Below are 21,150 nucleotides of genomic sequence, written 5' to 3'. Positions count from 1 at the left end.
CCCCGTCTGGGACCCTCGCCTCATCCCCGCCCGCCCCACGGCCACGCACGGCGACCCCCTGCTCCCAGCCTGGGACCCTCGCCTCCTCCCCGTCCGCCCCACGGCCACGCACGGCGACCCCCTGCTCCCCGCCTGGGACCACCCCCTCCAACCTGTCTGCCCCACGTCGACCCCCGCCCAGCCTGCCTGGGACCACCGCCACCTCTTACCCGCCCGCCCCATGGCAACCCCTCTCCTCCCCACCAGGACTCACAGTGGCGGGTGATTGCCCCCCATCCAGCCTGGAACCCCCCACACTCACCCCAAAGGGCGGCGCACAGGATTTCCGAGTTGAAACGCTTCTTGTACTTGCGGATCTCGGGGGTGTCGCTGTGGGGCCGCGTGTTTGTGGGGTTCACATTGACCACCGAGCCCTTGCGCACCTCCAGCTGCAGCTGCTCCAGCTGCCGGGGGTCAGCCCCCACCAGCGCTGGGGAGAGAGGGGGGGGTCAGCGGCCGGGCTGCTCCCGCCCCCCCCCCCCGGGCCCTCTCCCCACAGCCCGGAACCCTGCAGCGCGACACCCCCCAGCACCCCCTGCAGCACAGCGCCCCCCGCAGGCTGGCATCCCCCAGTGCCCCCCCAGCCCACGCCCCACTCACCACTGATGGGGATCGTGTACCCCCTGCCCAGCGCCCCCCCCAGCCCTCCGGCGCCCCCCCAGCCCGCGCCCCGCTCACCAGTGATGGGGATCGTGTACCCCCTGCCCAGCGCCCCACCCAGCCCTCTGGCACCCCCCCAGCCCGCGCCCCGCTCACCAGTGATGGGGATGGTGTCCCCGCTGCCCGTGCTCTGGTAGATGCCCAGGTCCACGAACATGGTGAAGGAGCTTTTGCCAGGGGCCTTGACCAGCCCCCGCGACTGGTACTGGGGGTGGGGACAGATGGACAGGGTGAGACACGGCCCCCCCTCAGGTATCCCCCTCCCCTTTCCCCTCTCCCCCACCAGCCCCCCATATCCCCTCCCCCCTGCCCCTCCAGCTCCCCTCTCCCCCGCCAGCTCCCCCAACAGCCCGGTTAGGGGCTCACATGGGCTCCCTGATGTGACCCGTGCCCCCCAGTGCCCCCCGCACCCCGGGGCTCACGTCGCTGGTGCTGTCCTTGGCAGGGGAGCTGTGGCCCTTGGGCTCGGTGGGCGAGTGGCTGGGCTGCACCACGTCCGGCAGGTTGGTATAGCCGTTGCTGTCGGCGTGGAGCAGGCTGTGCTCCTCCTCGGGGGTCTGCGGGGGGCACAGCGCCCGTCATACCGCTTGGGGCCACGCCAGCTCTGCCCCCTAGGCACGGCGCCCCGTCCCAGCCCCGCCCCCCAGGGCCATCCCAGCCCCGCCCCCCAGGCACAGCTCCCTGTCCCAGTCCCGCCCCCCCCCGCCCCGCGCTCACCCGCTGCACCAGCATGGTGCCGTCCCCGCCGTAAGAGCCGCTCTCCGACCCGCTGCCCGACGGCTCCTCCACCTCGTGCACCACCATGGTGCTGACGCTGTCCGTGTCGCCGTCGCCGTCCCCGCCCAGCCTGGGGGGCAAGGGGCGCGGGTCAGCCCTTCCCCAGTGCTCCCCTACACTCTGACTCCCCAACCTCCTTCCCATCCCCCCAGCTCACACCCTGTCCCCCCCACCTCCTTCCCATCCCTACACCGTCCCCCAACCTGTCCTTCCCATCTGCCACCTCCTCTGCCTCCCCCGCCAGCTCCCCCGCCCCCCCATGCCCTACCTGGCCCCGGCCGGCTCACCCCCCCCGTCCTGGGGCTCCCCCTCGGCCTCGTCGTCGTCCTCCTCACTGCTGTCCGGCTCCTCGCTGGAGGAGGAGTAGTCCATGGCCTTCTTGGGAGGTTTGGGGGGCTCCTCGGGCCGCTCCTTCAGCAGCACAAAGTTCTGGGGGGCCAGGCGGGGGGTTAGTGCCACGTTCCCCGCGCCCGGCCAACAGCCACACCGCACACAAGCAGCCAGCGGGGCGGGGAGCTCCTGAATCCCAAACCCCAGGGGAGGGCGTGGGGGATGGGGGTTAGAGCAGGTGGGGCTGGGAGCCTGGGTTCTCTCCCCGGCTCTGGGAGGGGAGCGGGGGCTGGTGGGTTAGAGCAGGGGGGGCTGGGAGCCAGGACTCCTAGGTTCTCTCCCCGGCTCTGGGAGGGGAGTGGGGGCTGGTGGGTTAGAGCAGGGGGGGCTGGGAGCCAGGACTCCTGGGTTCTCTCCCTGGCTCTGGGAGGGGAGTGGGGGCTGGTGGGTTAGAGCAGGGGGGTCTGGGAGCCAGGACTCCTGGGTTCTTCTCCTTGACTCTGGGAGGGGAGTGGGGGCTGGGAGCCCGAACTGCTGGATTCTCTCCCCAGCTCTGGGAGTGAGGGATGGGGGTGAGAGCGGGGTGGGGATGGGAGCCAGGACTCCTGGGTTCTCTCCCTGGCTCTGGGAAGGGATCGGGGGCTGGTGGGTTAGAGCAGGGGGGGCTGGGAGCCCGGACTCCTGGGTTCTCTCCCCGGCTCTGGGAGGGGATCAGGGGCTGGTGGGTTAGAGCAGGGGGGGCTGGGAGCCTGGACTCCTGGGTTCTCTCCCAGCCCCTGCCGACGGGAAGCAGGGAGCAGACAGAACGTGCCGGGCGCTGGCACACATACACGGGCACTAACCTCGCCGATGGCGCGTTTATAGCTCTGGTGGCGCGCGGGGAGCAGAGGGAAGAAGGGCGCAGACGTTAACGCGGTGCCAGCGAGACCCCCCCGCCCTGCCAGTGCCCCCTGGACACCCCCACCTCTCAGTCAGGGACTGGGGGCTCGGACTCCTGGGTCCACTCCCCAGGGCACAGGGCTGAAAGCCTCCTCCTGGATGGCCTGGCCACCTCGATTCCATCACCCAGGGTCCCCCAGGACAGTCGCCTGCCCACGGACAGCCCCCCCAAACACTCTCCCACAGGGCGCCCCACGTCCGCTCCCCACGCCAGGCCCTGCCCCCCATGACACTCACCGCGGGCCGGCCAGGGCTGTGAGCGGTGATCCTCCGCCTTGGGCTTGCTGACCGGGGGCAGGATGGGGGAGCTCTCTCGCTTGGACGTGGCTGGGGGGTGGGGGGAGAGCGGGTCAGTGCTGCGGTGGGGGCCTGGGGAGAGGGGCTCTGTGGGGCTAGGATTGGGGGGAGGCCCTTGGCATTTGGGGATAGACCCCCCACCCCTGCCCCCTCCCCCTATCTGGGTTTGTTCCAGGGAGCCCCCAGTGCCCCCCATGCCCTGCCCCACACCCCCGTGCCCTGTCCCCACCCCATGGTGCCCCCAAAGCCCTGCCCTGTCCCCTGTGTGCCCATGCCCTGCACCACACCCCCAGTGTCCCCCATGACCTGCCCTGTCCCCTGTGTGCCCATGTCTGGTCCCACACCCTCTGGTGCCCCCCGTGCCCAGCCCCGCACCCCCGGTACCCCCCTCTCCTGCCTGGTTCTGCTCCAGCCCCCAGGCCCTGCCCCCCAGCCGGTCCCTACCCCCTATGCGGTTGCGCTCCAGGGAGCCGGCTTGGGGCAGGTTGGCACTGGCCGCCTGCAGCAGGCTGTCGGCTCGCTCCCAGCCGGGGTCGCTGCGCCGCAGGTCCGGGTTGCTGCACGGCATGATGGGATAGCAGAGCAGAGCGCGTCAGGCGGTGCCCACGCCCGCGCCCCCCCCGAATCCCAGCCCGTCACCAGCGCAGCAGCACCTTGTCCCAAGCAGAGCCACCACCGCCGGCCACGCTCCATTACCTACTGGTGCTCGGCATGGGGGCCGGGGCCCGGCGCTGCCCCCGCCTGGGCGGCTGGGGAGGGGGGGCCGTGGGCAGCACCCTCTCCAGCCGGCTGTGCATGCGGATGTGCCAGGCAGACTTGCTACGGGGTCTGTGGAGCGGAGAGCAGGGTCACTGGTGTCTGGAGGGCAGCCGGAGGCAGGGGATCCCTGGGTAACCGGCCGCTCCGCCCCAGAGGTGGGCGCATCTCAGCGCTGGGCGGGGGATTCCTGGATAACCAGCCGCCCGGCCCCAGAGGTGGGCGCAACTCAGCACCGGGCAAGGGGTCCCCGTGTAACCAGCCGCCTTGCCCCAGAAGTGGCTGCATCTCAGCGCCGGGCGAGGGGGTGTAACCGGCTGCTCCACTCCAGAGGTGGCTGCGTCTCAGCGCTAGAGCCAGCAAGACCAGCTGAAGTAGGAGCAGCAGCCCTGTGGGGTGGAGACAAGGTGGGGTGCTGCCCAGATGCACAGCCAGGAGTCCCTGCCCACCACAGCTCTGGAATGAACTGACAAGAGATGGGAGGGGAAAGTGAGGTAGAGAGCAGCAGTGTGACCTGTTGAAGGTGACCAGAAGGTCATTGGCAGAGTTGGGAATAGAACCCAGGTGTCCTGGCCACTAGATTCTGTCAGTTAGAGGCCTGAGGGAAGAGGGGGACAGTGGGGTACTGGGGGGACCCCAGGGGATGGGGGCATTGGGCTGGGTACCTGAGTGCGCTGGATGTGGGCTCTAAGGGATTAAGAGGGCCGGGCCTGGGGCCTTACCTGGCTCTTACGGCGTGGCCCTGCCGGGCGCTGCCCCCGGCCCCGCTGGCGTTGAGCGTGGTGGCGATGGATGACGTTCGCTGGGGCACCTGGCAGGGGGGGAGCAGAGCGGTGAGGGGGGGGTCGGCCCCAGGAATCCTGCCCCCACCCCCCGGGGGAAGGCGGCTCAGGTCCCATTACCTTGGGTGGGGCCTCGAGCTCGGTGCGGCCCCAGGGCCCCCCGCTGGTCGCTGGGACCGGGCCGGGCGGGCGGGGTGGGCGTCTCCGAGGTGGGGTCCGAGTTCTGGCGGATCATGGGGGTGCGGGGCGGCGCTGGGGCTGCCGGGTCCTGCACCGGGAAAGCCGCCACGTTCTTGGTGGGCTGGTCCTGCAGGGACTGGGAGCGCGGCACCGGCGCGGCGTAGGGCTTCAGCGGCACCCGGTGCGCCAGGTGGCTCTGTGAGGAGGGGAGCCGTCAGTGCCGGGCCCCTGGGGGCCCCCACCCGAGCCCTGCCAGAGCTCCCCCTCCCCTAGGAACCCATCCGGGGCACCCTGCCCTCAGGGATGGAACCCAGGAGTCCTGGCACCCAGCCCCCGATGCCCATCCCGGGTTCGAGGGGAGGGAGGCAGCTCACACGGCCAGTAGGCCGCGCTGCTGCCCCCCTGTACCTTGTGCTGCCCCTCCTGCGGCTCGACGGGGCGCTGCATGGGCGGGCTCTGGGCTGCAGGGCCGGAGCCCAGGGACACGGACTCCGAGCGCGTCTGCAGGGCCGGGTCGGACGCTGTGCTGCCCAGCTTGGTCTGCGCTGCCGGCGAGTTCTGCTTATTCAGCCGTGTCCGCTCCTCCACCTGCAGGGGGCAGAGAGCATGGCAGGGAACCCAGGAGTCCTGGCTCCCAGCCCCCACTGCCCTCCCAGAGCAGGGGAGAGAACTCAGGAGTCCTGGCTCCCAGCCCCCACTCCCCTCCCAGAGCCGGGGAGAGAACCCAGGAGTCCTGGCTCCCATCCCCCCTGTTCTAACCCACCAGCCCCCACTCCCCTCCCAGAGCCGGGGAGAGAACCCAGGAGTCCTGGCTCCCAGCGCCCCCTGTTCTAACCCACCAGCCCCCACTCCCCTCCCAGAGCCGGGGAGAGAACCCAGGAGTCCTGGCTCCCAGCCCCCCCTGCTCTAACCCACCAGCCCCCACTCCCCTCCCAGAGCCGGGGAGAGAACCCAGGAGTCCGGGCTCCCAGCCCCCCCTGCTCTAACCCACCAGCCCCCATGTGATGTTATTGACATAACCTGTGACCGTCTAGAGCATTGTTGCAATCACTGTTGTATATTTGCAGCAGGTGCTGTACAAAGGTTGTCGTGCGAGGTGTTTGTGGAGAGGTTGTGGTGTGCTGGGGGTGTGTGTATTGGTTTTGTAGTTGACGGTAGGAATGTTGGCTCTGCGCTCGTATCTCAAGGTGTGTGACTCTAAGTACCCGCAGTGAAGCATTGGGGCTGTTCTCAGAAGTGCCCCGTGGAGAGACACTTAATGGACAATGGGCTTTGGGAGACGCCAACCGGGGAACGTTCACACTAACAGGGAAACAACGGCGTCGCCCTGGACATGTGACTTGTGTCACGGAGTATTGGGGGACTCAGGGCCCTGCACCCCCGGCTTCCTGCGATTCACCATGACTCTCAGCCAGCCAGTAAAGCAGAAGGTTTATTTAGATGACAGGATTACAGTCCAAGACAGGTCTTGCAGGCACAGACAACAGGGACCCCCTCAGTTAGGTCCATCTTGGGGTCCCCGGGCATCCCAGCCCAGCCCCCCTTGGGAGGTCAGAGCCATCTCTGCCCCCCAGCCCTCTCTCCCTGCCTGCTTCCAGCACTCTGCCTTCAGCGACCCCTCCCACAGCCTTTGTTCAGTTTCCCGGGCTAAGAAGTCGCCTGACCTCCAACCCACTCCTGGGTTCTCATGTTACACACTCAGGTATGCGCCCTCGGGCAGATCCCATCCTGCAATGCAGACCATCCTAGTCACACTCCCCTGTCAGCATTCACAGACCACCGTGAGAACAGGCCCAGTTCGTCACATCTCTCCCCCCTTCGAGACCGAACTGAGCAGGGTCACTTTAGCCAGTGACCCGGGGAAGTTTGAACCTACCCCCGTTCCCATGGATGCCCCCGCATCCCTCCCATTCCTTGGTGAGAATTACACCAGGCCCCTCCAGTTTCACGCCCCCCCTTAGGTCGGGGGTGCTTGATGGCACTCGCAGTTCGCATGTGGGAAGGTTTATGCGGCCTGCGCCCTTCTCCCACCCCCATACCTCTGGGGTTCCAACTGGGCTGTGGTCTTCTCCCAGCGCTCCAGTCTGGAGGTCTGTGCTTTGGGCTCTCTTGGTTTAGAGCTGCCCTTTTAACCTTGGCCACCCTCTGGAAACGATCCTTTATGCTGGGCAAGGGTCCTAAAGCTGTTTTCCCCTTGTCCCAGGCCTTCCTCCCCCTCTGACAGGGGTCACAGGATCCGCAGTACTGTCGGACAGTAACAAAGACCCCAGGCCAGTAAAAGCTCCGTAGCAGCCTCTGCTGGGTACGCCAGGTTCCCTGGTGCCCTGAGAGGGGAATGTCATGGGCCCGGCACAGCAGCTGGCGGCGATACTTCTGGGGTACCACCAGCTGCCTCCTGATCCCCCCTGACTCCATTTTCCCTGGGGGAGCCCATTCTCGGTACAGCAACCCCTTCTCCCACAGGAACCTTTTCCGGCCACCTCGTCCCATGGTCTGTACCGCATTGAGGTCGGCCAGGTCCCTTATCTTCCGCAAGGAGGGATCTCTCTGCAACTCGGCCTGGAACTCAGCAGCTGGGACAGGGATGGCCACCTGCTCTTTCTCGCCCGCTGGGTCCGAAGCTGCAGCCTCCCTGAGCCGCGTCCCTGGGCGTTCCCTCCCCACCAGCTTAGGGTCCCGCGCCTCAGGCAAAGCACCCCCCCCAAGGCCAGGGGGCAGTGCCCCTTGCCGGCTCTGACCGCGGGTCACAACTAAGGCGGTCTGGGGGCTGCTTGGCCAGTCCTCTAGGTCCCCCCCCATCAACACCTCGGTGGGCAAATGGTGGTGCACTCCCACGTCCTTGGGGCCCTCCTTGGCCCCCCATTTCAGGTGTACCCTCGCTACGGGAACCTTGAATGGGGTCCCGCCCACCCCGGTCAGGGTCAGGAAGGTGTTGGGCACCACCCGATCTGGGGCCACCACCTCGGGCCGGGCCAGTGTCACCTCTGCGCCCGTGTCCCAGTAACCATAAACTTCCTTCCCCTCCACCTCCAGGGGAACAAGGCACTCGCTCCGCAGGGACAGCCCCGCGCCAACCCTGTAAACGGAGAACTTTGAATCCGGAGCATCTGGCCCCCCAGAGAAGCTAGCCTGGGGCTCTCCTCCCTCCTTAGCAGGTGGTACTCTGCCAGCCCCCCTTCCCTGGGAATGCTGCCTCTCGCCGGGCTGGGTCTCTACCCAGTCAACCCTCTGTGGGTTCGGCCTGCTCAGTCTGTCCCTGAGCCTGGGGCACTGGGCCCGTATGTGGCCCTTTTGGCCACAGTGGTAGCAGCCCATGTCCCATGGGTCCCCTTGAGTGGGTCGGATGGTCCTGATGCCGGATGTTCCCCTCTGATGGGGTTTTTCTGTATTTTCCCACGGGGAGGTCCCATGGTGACTCTCTCTCTGCGTTGTGGTGGGATTGCTCCTTTGGGACTCCTCCCTTTTATCTCCTGACCGGCTCTTTACGAACTCATCGGCCAGCCGGCCTGCCTGTCGCGGGTTCTCTGGCTTTCTGTCCACCAACCACAGCCTCAGGTCAGATGGGCACCGCTCATACAGTTGCTCCAGTACCAGCAGTTTGACCAGGTCCTCCTTCGTCTGGGCCCCATCAGCCCACTTGCTGGCGTATCCTTCCATGCGGGCGGCTAGTTGCAGATATGAGATCTCAGGGGTTTTATCCTGATTCCGGAACCTTTCCCGGTACATCTCAGGAGTCAGCCCAAACTCCCGTAGCAGGGCCTTTTTGAATAGCTCGTAGTCCCCTTTCTCTGCCTCTTCCAGTTGGCGGTACAATGCCACGGCTTTGGGGTCCAGTAAGGGGGTAAGGACCCGGAGTCTGTCCGCGGGATCAACCTGGTGCAGCTCGCAGGCCGTCTCAAAGGCCTCCAGGAAGTCATCCATGTCCTCCCCCTCCTTGTATGGGGCCATGATGCACTTATCAAAGCTCCGTGCAGTCCTGGGTCCCCCCTCACTCACCGCAGCCGGGGGTTCGCTGCCCCTCAGTCTCGCCAGTTCCAGTTCACGCTGACGCTGTCTCTCATTCTCCTGTCTCTGTCTCTCTTTCTCCTCCCGTTCATGCTGTCTCTGTCTCTCTTCACGCTGATGCTGTCTCTCTTTCTCCTCCCGTTCATGCTGACGCTGTCTCTCTTCATGCTGTCTCTGTTGTTCACGATCCTCCAGCTCCCTCAGTTTTAGCTCTTTCTCCCATTCCAGCCAATTCCGCTCCCCGGATGCCGAACGTCGCCGGGAGGATCCTCTGCTGGCCGGCGAGCTTCGCCGGGGGGACCCCCTGCTGGCCGGGGGGGTCACGGCGCCCTCGGTATTTGCTGGGCTCCTCCCCACCCTTCCCCTAGGCATAGGAAGGAGGGGTCTCGGGAAGCCCTCAGCAGCCGGCTGACCACTCCCAGCTGGGACAGACACTGGTGCCTGCGCTGCATTTGCCAGGCTGCTTCCCTGAGACACAGGGATCAGTTCATTCACGCGATCTTCCGCCTCCAGCTGGGCAATGAGCTGTTCTTTGGTGAGCCTCCCAATGCGCAGCCGCCTCTGCTTGCACAGCTCCACCAGGTCGCTCTTAAGCCGCTTGGCATACATCTTCCTGCTGGCCACTCACCGGCCTGTGTGCTCACAGCTCCCCACAGTTCCCAGGGGGCCCCCTAGTGTGCCAGCCCTTCTCGAGGTCACCGCCTCTCTGCCAGGGTCGAGCTGCAGACTCCTCCACCCCTGGGACCACTCGCTGCGATCCCCCCGGGGGACCCTGTTACTGCAAAAGTCCTTCTCGCTGGTCACACACTCCCAGGGGTAATAACCGTCTCTCTCTCACTCTTCAGCACGCCTGGTCCCCGTCAATCCCCCTTCGTTTTACTGCTCCCCAGTCACTTACTGCAGGAAGCGCCGTCCACGGGGTGCAGTAGATCCCACCGCTGCCACCAGTTGTCATGGAGTATTGGGGGACTCAGGGCCCTGCACCCCCGGCTTCCTGCGATTCACCATGACTCTCAGCCAGCCAGTAAAGCAGAAGGTTTATTTGGATGACAGGAATACAGTCCAAGACAGGTCTTGCAGGCACAGACAACAGGGACCCCCTCAGTTAGGTCCATCTTGGGGTCCCCGGGCATCCCAGCCCAGCCCCCCTTGGGAGGTCAGAGCCATCTCTGCCCCCCAGCCCTCTCTCCCTGCCTGCTTCCAGCACTCTGCCTTCAGCGACCCCTCCCACAGCCTTTGTTCAGTTTCCCGGGCTAAGGAGTCGCCTCCCCTTCAACCCCTTCCTGGGTTCTCATGTTACACACTCAGGTATGCGCCCTCGGGCAGATCCCATCCTGCAATGCAGACCATCCTAGTCACACTCCCCTGTCAGCATTCACAGACCACAGTGAGAACAGGCCCAGTTCGTCACAACTTGCCCGTGTGACTCCAGACTCCATCTTGCTGTTGGGTTTGCCACAATAAGAGCGGAGGGGTCCTTCCTCGGGCAGAGGAGAGAAAGAGCCTGGAATCCCATCCTGCTTCTGAGCTCTGCAGGGACCTGGCTACAAACCCACGCTCGGAACAAAGGGCCGAAGGACCCAGCCCAGCCGGGGATGTTCCAGAGACGGGATTTGAACCTGCAGCTTATCCCATCCCGGCTACAAGCCTGAAGCGAGAGCTTTGCCGTTACGGTGTGTGACTGATTCCATGTAACCAAGTCGAGCTCTCGTCTGGATCTTCTTCCTTATGAATAAACCTTTCGATTGTAGATTCTAAGGATTGGCTTGTGGGGAAGATCTGACTTGTCTATTGACCTGGGTCTGGGGCTTGGTCCTTTGGGATCAGGAGAACCTTTTTCTTTTACTGGGGTATTGGTTTTCATAACCATTCGTCCCCATAACGAGTGGCACTGGTGGTGACCCTGGGAAACTGGAGTGTCTGAGGGAATTGCTTGTGTGACTTGTGGTTCGCCAGTGGGGTGAGACCAAAGTCCTCTCCGTCTGGCTGGCTTGGTTTACCTTAGAGGTGGAGAACCCCCCGGTACCCAGCCCGTGCCCTGTGCCCGCCCCACGTACCCAGCCCGCGCCCCACGCCTGCCCCACGCACCTCCCGGGCCCAGGCAGGCTTGTCAGCGGCGTGGGCGCTGCTCCGGTTGTAGTGGTAGAGCGGTTTCTTGTCGCTCGCCGGCGCCCCCTGCTGCTGCTTCTGGAGCTGCTGCTGCTGCTGCAGGGACTTCAGGTAGGCGTGTTCCTGCTGCAGCTGGCGCTGGAGCCGCTCCGACTGCCGCTGCTCCTCCAGCTGCTTCCGCTTGTACTCCTGGGGGGGCGCAGGGTCAGGGGGCTCCCGGGGACCTGGGCATGGGCCCCAGGCGTCCTGCCACGCCGGCACACGGGGGAACCCGGGCGTTCTGCCACGCCCAGACACACGCAGGGGGAACCCGGGCGTCCTGCCACGCCGGCACACGGGGGAACCCGGGCGTCCTGCCACGCCCAGACGCATGCACGGGGAACCCGGGCGTCCTGCCACGCCCAGACGCACACGGGGGAACCTGGGCGTCCTGCCACGCCCAGACGCACGCAGGGGGAACCCGGGCGTCCTGCCACGCCGATACACCAGGGAACCCAGGCGTCCTGCCACACACATGCGCACATGCAGGGGAAGCCCAGGCATCCTGACACACGTGCGCACACATGCAGGAGGAACCCGGGCATCCTGACACGCACGCGCACACGCAGGGGAAGCCCAGGCATCCTGACACACCCAGATGCACGCAAGGGGAACCAAGGCATCCTGACACGCCCAGACGCACTCAAAGGGAACCCAGGCATCCTGACACGGACACGCACACAGAGGGGGAGCCCAGGCGTTCTGACACACCCAGACGCATGCAAGGGGAACACAGGCGTCCTGACACGCACACACAGGGGGAACCCAGGAGTCCTGACACGCCCAGATGCACGCAGAGGGAACCCAGGCGTCCTGACACGCACGCGCACACACAGGGGGAGCCCAGGTGTCCTGACACGCCCAGATGCACACAAGGGGAACCCAGGCGTCCTGACACGCACACAGAGGGGGAGCCCAGGCGTTCTGACACGCCCAGATGCATGCAAGGGGAACCCAGGCGTCCTTACACGCACACAGAGGGGGAGCCCAGGCGTTCTGACACGCCCAGATGCACGCAAGGGGAACCCAGGCGTCCTGATACGCACACACAGGGGGAACCCAGGCATCCTGACACGCCCAGACGCATGCAGGGGGAACCCAGGCGTCCTGACACGCACACCCTGGAGATGGCCCCTGGGAGGAGGCAGGGCTAGGAGGGGTGAATCTCAGACCCTGCCCTCCCTGGGGTGGCGCCCAGCAGCTCTTCCCACCCCCACCGGGTGGGGGCAGCTATGGGCTGAGGGGGATCTCTGCCCCCCAGAACCCCCACCCTCGCAGCCTGGCCAGGCGCCACCCCCTGCCCCAGGCCAAACACTCCCCCTGGCCCGTCCCAGCCCTGACGGTGCACTGCATTGTGGGTATTGTCCATGGCCGAGCACAGCTCAGAGCAGCCCCCAGGCTGCTCCAACTGGGGAATGCCCCACCCCCAAGCAGGGCTGGGTGGGCGGGACTTGTGAGGCAGGGGCGGGGCCAAGGGGCGCGGCCCGGTTACCAGAAGCAGGGCCTGTTCCTGCAGTAGCTGCTGCTGGAGGATTTCTAGCTGCCTCTGCTCCTCCTCTAACTTGTGCCTGATATACTCCTGGAGAGGGACGGACAGACAGACAGACAGAGACAGGTCACAGAGCAGGGGGGCCTGGGGCCCCGGAGACGAGAGAGAGCCCAGACCCCCCGGGGAGACCCGCCAGCCGGGTGGCCAGAGGAGATTTCAACCTGTGGACCAAGTGGCCCAGTGTGCTGCCCCTGGGGGGGGGGGGGAGGGGAGGAGAGGAGAGGGGCTCCAAGTTCACAAGCTCAGAAGTAGGAATAGAAGAGAACCCAGGAGTCCTGGCTCCCAGCCCTCCCTGCTCTAACCCACCAGCCCCCACTCCCCTCCTGAAGCCGGGGAGAAAACCCAGGAGTCCTGGCTCCCAGCCCCCCTGCTCTAACCCACCAGCCCCCACTCCCCTCCCAGAGCCGGAGGAGAACCCAGGAGTCCTGGCTCCCAGCCCTCCCTGCTCTAACCATCAGCCCCCACTCCCCTCTCAGAGCCAGGGAGAGAACCCAGGAGTCCTGGCTCCCATCCCCCCCTGCTCTGACCCACCAACCCCCACTCCCCTCCCAGAGCCGGGGGAGAACCCAGGAGTCCGGGCTCCCAGCCCCCCCTGCTCTAACCCACCAGCCCCAACTCTGCTCCTGAGACTCAATGTACCGCTAGACCCCCGCTAAGGCCCAGCCTGGCTCGGAGGAGGTGGAACGTGGGTGTCAGGCAGCTGGAGTCTCCGGGGTGATGGTCTCCCCAGGGCCGCAGCCCCCTGGCCCTGCCCCCCAAGCCCCATGGGGGGAGCTGGGGCTGACAAGGCCAGTACCTGCTCGCGCTCAGCCTGCCTCCGCTCCTCCTCCCGCCGCAGCACCTGCATGTCCTCCAGCCGCCGCTGCTCCTTCTCCTGCAGCTTCCGCTGCTCCCGCTCCCGCCGCTGCTGCTGTGGGGGACGGAGCCAGCGGGGCAGGTGGAACCGGCCGTGTGCAGGGGGGAGGGCCAGGGGGCCTGGCTCCACCCCCCTGCTCTAACCCCCCAGCCCCACTCCCCTCCCAGAGCCGGGGAGAGAACCCAGGAGTCCTGGCTCCCAGTCCCCCTGCTCTAACCACCAGCCCCCACTCCCCTCCCAGAGCCGGGGAGAGAACCCAGGAGTCCTGGCTCCCAGCCCCCTCTGCTCTAACCACCAGCCCCCACTCCCCTCCCAGAGCCGGGGAGAGAACCCAGGAGTCCTGGCTCCCAGCCCCCCTGCTCTAACCCACCAGCCCCCACTCCCCTCCCAGAGCCGGGGAGAGAACCCAGGAGTCCTGGCTCCCAGCCCCCCTGCTCTAACCCCCGAGCCCCACTCCCCTCCCAGAGCTGGGGAGAGAACCCAGGAGTCCTAGCTCCCAGCCCCCCTGCTCTAACCCACCAGCCCCCACTCCCCTCCGAGAGCCGGGGAGAGAACCCAGGAGTCCTGGCTCCCAGCACCCCTGCTCTAACCCACCAGCCCCCACCTGCCCCCCAGAGCTGGGGAGAGAACCCAGGAGTCCGGGCTCCCAGCTCCCTCGCTCAGACTGGAGCCCCTCCCCTTCCGTTGTGGGGCAGTGGTTGGACGTGGGGAGGGGACCCAGGTGTCCGGGCGGCTCACCTCCTCCACACGCCGGCGCTCCTCCTTCTGCTCCTCGATGCGGCGCTGGCGCTCGTGCAGCAGCTGTTTGATGTGGGCCTCGGAGTCGCGGTGCTGGGCCGCCAGCTGCTGCTGGTGCTTCAGCGCCGCCTCCGAGTGGCTCTTGTTCTCCTGCTGCAGGCGCAGGAACTCCCGCCGCAGCGTCGACTCGCCCGGCACGTTCATGATGGAGCTGGGGGGGCGGGGAGGTGTCACGGCCCAGCCCCGCCCCACCACCACAGCCCCACCCACAGCCCCGTGGCTCCGCCCCGCCCCCACGGCCCCTCCCACGGCACCTCGACCCCGCCCTCACCTGCACAGCCCCACCCACAGCACCTCGGCCCCGCCCCCACCGCCCCTCCCACAGCACCTTGGCCCCGCCCCCAGCACCTTGGCCCCGTCCCCACCCACATGGCCCCGCCCATGGCACCTCGGCCCCGCCCCCACCGACACTGCCCCACCCAGCGCCCCTCGGCTCCACCCCACTCACACGGCCCCACCCATGGCACCTCGGCCCCGCCCCCACTGACACAGCCCCACCCAGCGCCCCTCGGCTCCACCCCACTCACACGGCCCCACCCATGGCACCTCGGCCCCGCCCCCACCGACACAGACCTACCCACAGCCCCGCCCACGGCACCTCGACCCCGCCCCCACTGACACAGTCCCACCCACAGTCCCTCGGCTCCGCCCCACCCACACGGCCCCGCCCACGGCACCTCGGCCCCGCCCCCACCGCCACAGCCCCACCCGCAGCCCCGCAGCTCCGCCCCACCCACACGGCCCCACCCATGGCACCTCGACCCCGCCCCACCGACACAGCCCCACCCGCAGCCCCGCGGCTCTGCCCCACCCACACGGCCCCGCCCACGGCACCTCGACCCCGCCCCCACCTGCACAGCCCCACCTGCAGCCCCGCGGCTCCGCCCCACCCACACGGCTCCGCCCACGGCACCTCGGGCCCGCCCCCACCAACACAGCCCCACCCACACGGCTCTGCCCATGGTATCTCGGCCCCGCCCCCTCCCGTACAGCCCCACCCCACCCACATGGCCCCGCCCATGGCACCTCGGCCCTGCCCCCACTGACAGTCCCACCCAGCGCCCCTCGGCTCCGCCCCACCCACACGGCCCCGCCCATGGCACCTCGGCCCCGCCCCCACCGACACAGCCCCACCCATACAGCTCTGCCCATGGCACCTCGGCCCCGCCCCCACAGCCCCACCCAGCGCCCCTCAGCTCCACCCCACCCACACGGCCTCACCCATGGCACCTCGGCCCCGCCCCCACCGACACAGCCCCACCCACATGGCTCTGCCCATGGCACCTTGGTCCTGCCCCCACCCGTACAGCCCCACCCCACCCACACAGCCCCACCCACGGCACCTCGGCCTCACCCCCACCAACACAGCCCCACCCAGCGCCCCTCAGCTCCACCCCACCCACACGGCCCCGCCCATGGCACCTCGACCCCGCCCAGACAGCCCCTCCCACAGCACCTCGGCCCTGCCCCAGCCGCACAGCCCCACCCCACCCACACAGCTACGCCCACATCACCTTGACCCCGCCCCCCACAGCTCTGCCCACAGCACCTCGGCCCCGCCCCCACCGCCCCTCCCACAGCACCTTGGCCCCGCCCCCAGCACCTTGGCCCCGTCCCCACCCTCATGGCCCCGCCCCGCCTATATGCTCCTTCACAGCCACGGCCCCGCCCCTCCGTAGTCAGGGCCCGCCCACATGCTCCCCAACACCGTGGCCCCACCGTGGTGCCCCACAGCCTCACACACACAGCTGGGCCCCTGAACCTCCCCACTGACTATCATCACCCCACACACCTGGCCCCACTCGCCTGCCCTGTATCCACAGCCCCACACCCAATCCCCAGACAGTCCTGTCCCGCCCCATGTATCACCTGGGCATGGGGCCCCCTCCCTGGCAGCCATCAGCCCCCCACAGGCACCCCACAAGAGCCCCTCCCCCATACCCAGCCCATATGGCTCCACCCCATGGCCCTGAGTTCAGGCCTCATAGCCCTGCCCACTCTGCCCCTCCCCAACAACCCAGCCACACTGCCCCTGGTCATACGCCACAGGCACCGCCTGCCCGCCCCGTACCTGGGCTCCCCTTCCTCCCCGTGGCTGTCATCCTCCTCCTCGCTGCCGCTGTACTCGTACTCCGTCTCATCTGGGGGGCGAGAGACCCCGTTAGACAGCGACGGGCTGGGTGGGGCCAGCGCCCCACTGCCTGCCCCCTGAGCTGGCAAGGCCTCGCCCCCATAGCCACCCACTGCCCGCCCCCTGAGCCGGCCAGTCCCCGCCCCACTCCCCGCCCCCTGAGCCGGCCAGTCCCCGCCCCAGTCCCCACCCCCCTGAGCTGGCCAGTCCCTGCGCCCTGCACCAGCCAGACCCCACCCCACTCCCCGCCCCCTTGAGCTGGCTAGGTCCCGCCCCCTGAGTCAGCCAGTCCCCGCCCCACCCCCCGCCCCCAGAGTGAGCCAGTCCCTGCCCCACGCCCTGCCCCCCTGAGCTGGCCAGGCCCCGCCCACTCAGCCAGCCAGTCCCTGCCCCATTCCCCTCCCCCTGAGCCGGCCAGTCCTCGCCCTGGGGCTGGGTGGGAGCCGGCGCCCCTAGTGGGGACAGGCCCCTGCCCCATTCCCCTCCCCCTGAGCCGGCCAGTCCTCGCCCTGGGGCTGGGTGGGAGCCGGCGCCCCTAGTGGGGACAGGCCCCTGCCCCATTCCCCTCCCCCTGAGCCGGCCAGTCCTCGCCCTGGGGCCGGGTGGGAGCCAGCGCCCCTAGAGGGGACAGGCCCCTGCCCCATTCCCCACCCCCCTGAGCCAGCCAGTCCCCGCCCTGGGGCCGGGGGGAAGCCGGCGCCCCCTAGAGGGGACAGGCCCCTGCCCCATTCCCTGCCCCCCTGAGCCAGCCAGTCCCCGCCCTGGGGCCGGGGGGGAGCCGGCGCCCCCTAGAGGGGACAGGCCCCTGCCCCATTCCCCTCCCCCTGAGCCGGCCAGTCCTCGCCCTGGGGCTGGGTGGGAGCCGGCGCCCCCCAGAGGGGAGAGGCCCCGTCCCGCCCCACTCACCCTTCTCTCCTCTCTTCTTCCGGGAGCGGTCAATGTGGTCCTTGAGCTGGATGCGGACCTGGCGCTCCGTGGGCTGGTCGCGGATGAAGGGGAATTTCAGCAGCTGCTCCGTGGGCGGGCGGCTCATGTAGGCTTTGATCAGGCAGGTGTCTATGAAGTCGATGAATTTCTTGGACCTGGGGGAAGGGGGCGGACATGGGGTGAGTACCACGCTCAGCGGCTGAGGCCCGACGAGCCCGTGACACTCATCCGCAGCCACAGTCGGAGCCCGGGCAGGATCATCCAGGTCCTGGCTACACCCCCTGGGGATCCGGGCCCAGTGACCCCGCTGGGGGGGCCCAGTGACCCCGCTGGGCTCTGGCTAGGCAGTGTGGGTGACAGGACGAGATGCTGGGCTTGCTGCGGAACGTACCATTTCTTGGACTTGAGCTTGGGCGGTGGGTTGCGGGGGATGAGGAAGAGCGCTCGCATGGGGTGCATGTCGCACAGAGCTGGGGAGAGAGACACAGTCACATGGGGGCTGCACCCCCCCACCAGCCCCAGGGTCCCCTCAGCGTGCCATGCCCCGTGCTCGCAACGGTCATGGCCCCACGCAGATCCTTACACCTCCTAGCCCTACTGGGGATCGACCCCTGCTCTCACCCACCAGCCCCCACTCACCTCCCAGCCCCGGGGAGAGAACCCAGGAGTCCTGGCTCCCAGCCCCCCCTGCTCTCACCCACCAGCCCCCACTCACCTCCCAGCCCCGGGGAGAGAACCCAGGAGTCCTGGCTCCCAGCCCCCCCTGCTGCACCCCACCAGCCCCCACTCCCCTCCCAGAGCCGGGGAGAGAACCCAGGAGTCCTGGCTCCCAGCCCCCCCTGCTCTAACCACCAGCCCCCACTCCCCTCCCAGAGCCAGGGGGAAAACCCAGGAGAGCTACTACCTCTCCGACTCCCCCCAGGGGGTGTGATTGGCTGATCCGGGCGTACAGCCACGTGCACGGGGGAAGCCATAGCTTCCCCTCTGGGCAGAGCAGAGCCCGGCACTTACGTGGTGCCCCCTCAGCCATCTCGATAGCGGTGATGCCCAGGGACCAGATGTCGCTCTGCAGAGAGAAAGGGGGGACGGGTTGGGAGTGGGGATCTCCCTGCACCCCCATGGCTCCGAGCTTCATCTGGGGAGGGAGTGGGGCTGTGGGGGAGCCTGAGGCCAGAGTCGGGGGTACCCAGGGGCATCGGCATGTGTCTGTGGGGATCAGGGTGGGGGGGATCAAATTGAGGGGGAGTCCAGGGAGATTGGGATGGGGGAGACTAGGTGTGAGTAACCCAGGTGATCAAAGTGTGTGTGTGTGTGTGTGTGTGTGTGTGTGTGTGTCGGGGAGTGGGGGGGGGGGCTGGGACGACTGGGATATGGAGAATCCAGAGCGGGTCAAAACTGGGGGAGAAACCAGGGGGATCAGAGCAGGGGGAGGATCCCAAAGGGGCTGGGATGTGGGGAAACAGGGGGATCAGAGTAGAGGAGGACCCAGGGGGGTGGGGGTGGGGGGTCCCAGAGGGGCTAGGATGTGGGGAACCAGGGGATCAGAGTGTGGGGAGGACACTGGGGTCATCAGGGGTCCCGTGAGACCCTCCCCTACGCTGTGTCCCCCCTGCACACCCTGGCGAAGGGCAGTGGCATAGGGACGGGTGACAGGACTCTCTGGCACTACAGGGATTCAGGAGGTCCTGGGGTTCACCCTCTGGCTCTGACCTCCCGGGGGTCAGGGGGATCCCTGGGCTGGGGGGGACTCGGCGGGCGAGCCAGCGGAGGGCCCCCCAGGCCCAGCGAGAGGCCAGGCGCGCCCCAGAGCCAAGATCTGGGCAAGATTAGTGGAGGTGGGGAGAGGGTGGCGCTGACCCCAATGGGGCTGGTTCCCCCCGAAGTCAGGCCCTGCGCTGGTGGGCCAAGTTGTCCTGGATCCCAAGGGCAGGCTGCCTCTCCTCCCCGTGGGGCAGGGATCCCTGCCGAGCCCCCAATCCATGGGGCCTGCCCTACCCTGTAGTCGTAGGTGGCGTCGGGGTTCTCGTCACAGGCGATCACCTCTGGGGCCATCCAGTAGGGGGTGCCAATGAAGGTGTTCCTGCGCCCCACTGTCCGATCCAGCTGGGCGCTCACCCCGAAATCCACTGGGGAGGGAGGAGACGCAGCCATCAGCACGTGGAACACCCCCCTGCCCCCGCATCAGCACCCCCAGCCTGCGGCCCCACCCCCAGAGAGGCAGTGGCATGGTCACCCTTCCTTCCCCGGGCTCAGGCTCTCTGCCGACTCAGGCAGTGCCCCTGTGCCAGCTTCACCCCCCCGCCCGGAGCGACGGGCTCAGGCTCTCTGCAGACTCAGGCAGTGCCCCTGTGCCAGCTTCACCCCCCAGCCCAGCCCGGAGCGATGGGCTCAGGCTCTCTGCAGACTCAGGCAGCGCCCCTGTGCCAGTTTCACCCCCCCGCCCAGCCCGGAGCGACGGGCTCAGGCTCCCTGCAGACTCCGGCAGTGGCCCTGTGCCAGCTTCACCACCCCCCGCGGCCCGGAGCGACGGGCTCAGGCTCTCTGCAGACTCAGGCAGCGCCCCTGTGCCAGTTTCACCCCCCCGCCCAGCCCGGAGCGATGGGCTCAGGCTCTCAGCAGACTCAGGCAGTGCCCCTGTGCCAGCTTCACGCCCCCCTCGGCCCGGAGCGACGGGCTCAGGCTCTCTGCAGACTCAGGCAGCGCCCCTGTGCCAGCTTCACGCCCCCGCCCGGAGCGACGGGCTCAGGCTCTCTGCAGACTCAGGCAGTGCCCCTGCGCCAGCTTCACCCCCCCGCCCAGCCCGGAGCGACGGGCTCAGGCTCCCTGCAGACTCCGGCAGTGGCCCTGTGCCAGCTTCACCACCCCCCGCGGCCCGGAGCGACGGGCTCAGGCTCTCTGCAGACTCAGGCAGTGCCCCTGCGCCAGCTTCACCCCCCCGCCCAGCCCGGAGCGACGGGCTCAGGCTCCCTGCAGACTCCGGCAGTGGCCCTGTGCCAGCTTCACCACCCCCCGCGGCCCGGAGCGACGGGCTCACGCTCTCTGCAGACTCAGGCAGTGCCCCTGCACCAGCTTCACCTCCCCACGGCCCACAGCGACGGGCTCAGGCTCTCTGCAGACTCAGACAGTGCCCCTGTGCCAGCTTCACCCCCCCCTCGGCCCGGAGTGACAGGCTCAGGCTCTCTGCAGACTCCGGCAGTGCCCCTGTGCCAGCTTCACCCCCCCGCCCAGCCCAGAGCGACGGGCTCAGGCTCTCTGCAGACTCAGGCAGTGGCCCTGTGCCAGCTTCACACCCCCGCCCAGCCCGGAGCGATGGGCTCAGGCTCTCTGCAGACTGAGGCAGTGCCCCTGTGCCAGCTTCACCCCCCCACCCCCACCTCCGAAGCGACGGACTCAGGCTCTCTGCAGACTCAGTCAGCGCCCCTGTGCCAGTTTCACCCCCCCGCCCGGCCCGGAGCGACGGGCTCAGGCTCTCTGCAGACTCAGGCAGTGGCCCTGTGCCAGCTTCACCCCCCCGCCCAGCCCGGAGCGACGGGCTCAGGCTCTCTGCAGACTCAAGCAGTGCCCCTGCACCAGCTTCACCCCCCCACGGCCCAGAGCGACGGGCTCAGGCTCTCTGCAGACTCCGGCAGTGGCCCTGTGCCAGCTTCACCCCCCCCTCGGCCCGGAGTGACAGGCTCAGGCTCTCTGCAGACTCCGGCAGTGGCCCTGTGCCAGCTTCACCCCCCCGCCCAGCCCGGAGCGATGGGCTCAGGCTCTCTGCAGACTCCGGCAGTGGCCCTGTGCCAGCTTCACCCCCCCGCCCAGCCCGGAGCGATGGGCTCAGGCTCTCTGCAGACTCCGGCAGTGGCCCTGTGCAAGCTTCACCCCCCACCGCCCCCGAAGCGACGGGCTCAGGCTCTCTGCAGACTCAGGCAGGGAAGAGTGGCCCATTATAAAGCAGGCCAAGGAGATAATCTATTCCATGGGGGGCTGATGG

The 21,150-nt window shown here is 68.0% G+C and overlaps 1 protein-coding gene across 1 annotated transcript in view; it reads right to left on the bottom strand.

The window, feature by feature from the left end:
• The window catches only part of MINK1 (misshapen like kinase 1), a 69,981-nt gene that overhangs the window by 15,335 nt on the left and 33,496 nt on the right, over positions 1 to 21,150 (bottom strand). Inside the window, 21 exon segments of the mRNA XM_054005797.1 lie at positions 302 to 469; positions 796 to 904; positions 1,122 to 1,256; positions 1,417 to 1,546; positions 1,745 to 1,905; positions 2,649 to 2,672; positions 2,983 to 2,997; positions 2,999 to 3,072; positions 3,487 to 3,599; positions 4,521 to 4,609; positions 4,701 to 4,757; positions 4,759 to 4,956; positions 5,169 to 5,348; positions 10,854 to 11,063; positions 13,259 to 13,372; positions 14,057 to 14,267; positions 16,188 to 16,257; positions 17,154 to 17,329; positions 17,566 to 17,644; positions 18,186 to 18,240; positions 19,170 to 19,300. Of these exon segments, the coding sequence (XP_053861772.1) occupies positions 302 to 469; positions 796 to 904; positions 1,122 to 1,256; positions 1,417 to 1,546; positions 1,745 to 1,905; positions 2,649 to 2,672; positions 2,983 to 2,997; positions 2,999 to 3,072; positions 3,487 to 3,599; positions 4,521 to 4,609; positions 4,701 to 4,757; positions 4,759 to 4,956; positions 5,169 to 5,348; positions 10,854 to 11,063; positions 13,259 to 13,372; positions 14,057 to 14,267; positions 16,188 to 16,257; positions 17,154 to 17,329; positions 17,566 to 17,644; positions 18,186 to 18,240; positions 19,170 to 19,300 (2,499 nt within the window).

This window comes from Malaclemys terrapin, chromosome 15, assembly GCF_027887155.1.
Source record: "Malaclemys terrapin pileata isolate rMalTer1 chromosome 15, rMalTer1.hap1, whole genome shotgun sequence".
NCBI lineage: Eukaryota > Metazoa > Chordata > Testudines > Emydidae > Malaclemys > Malaclemys terrapin.
This window is presented reverse-complemented; position numbering and strand designations above follow the sequence as displayed.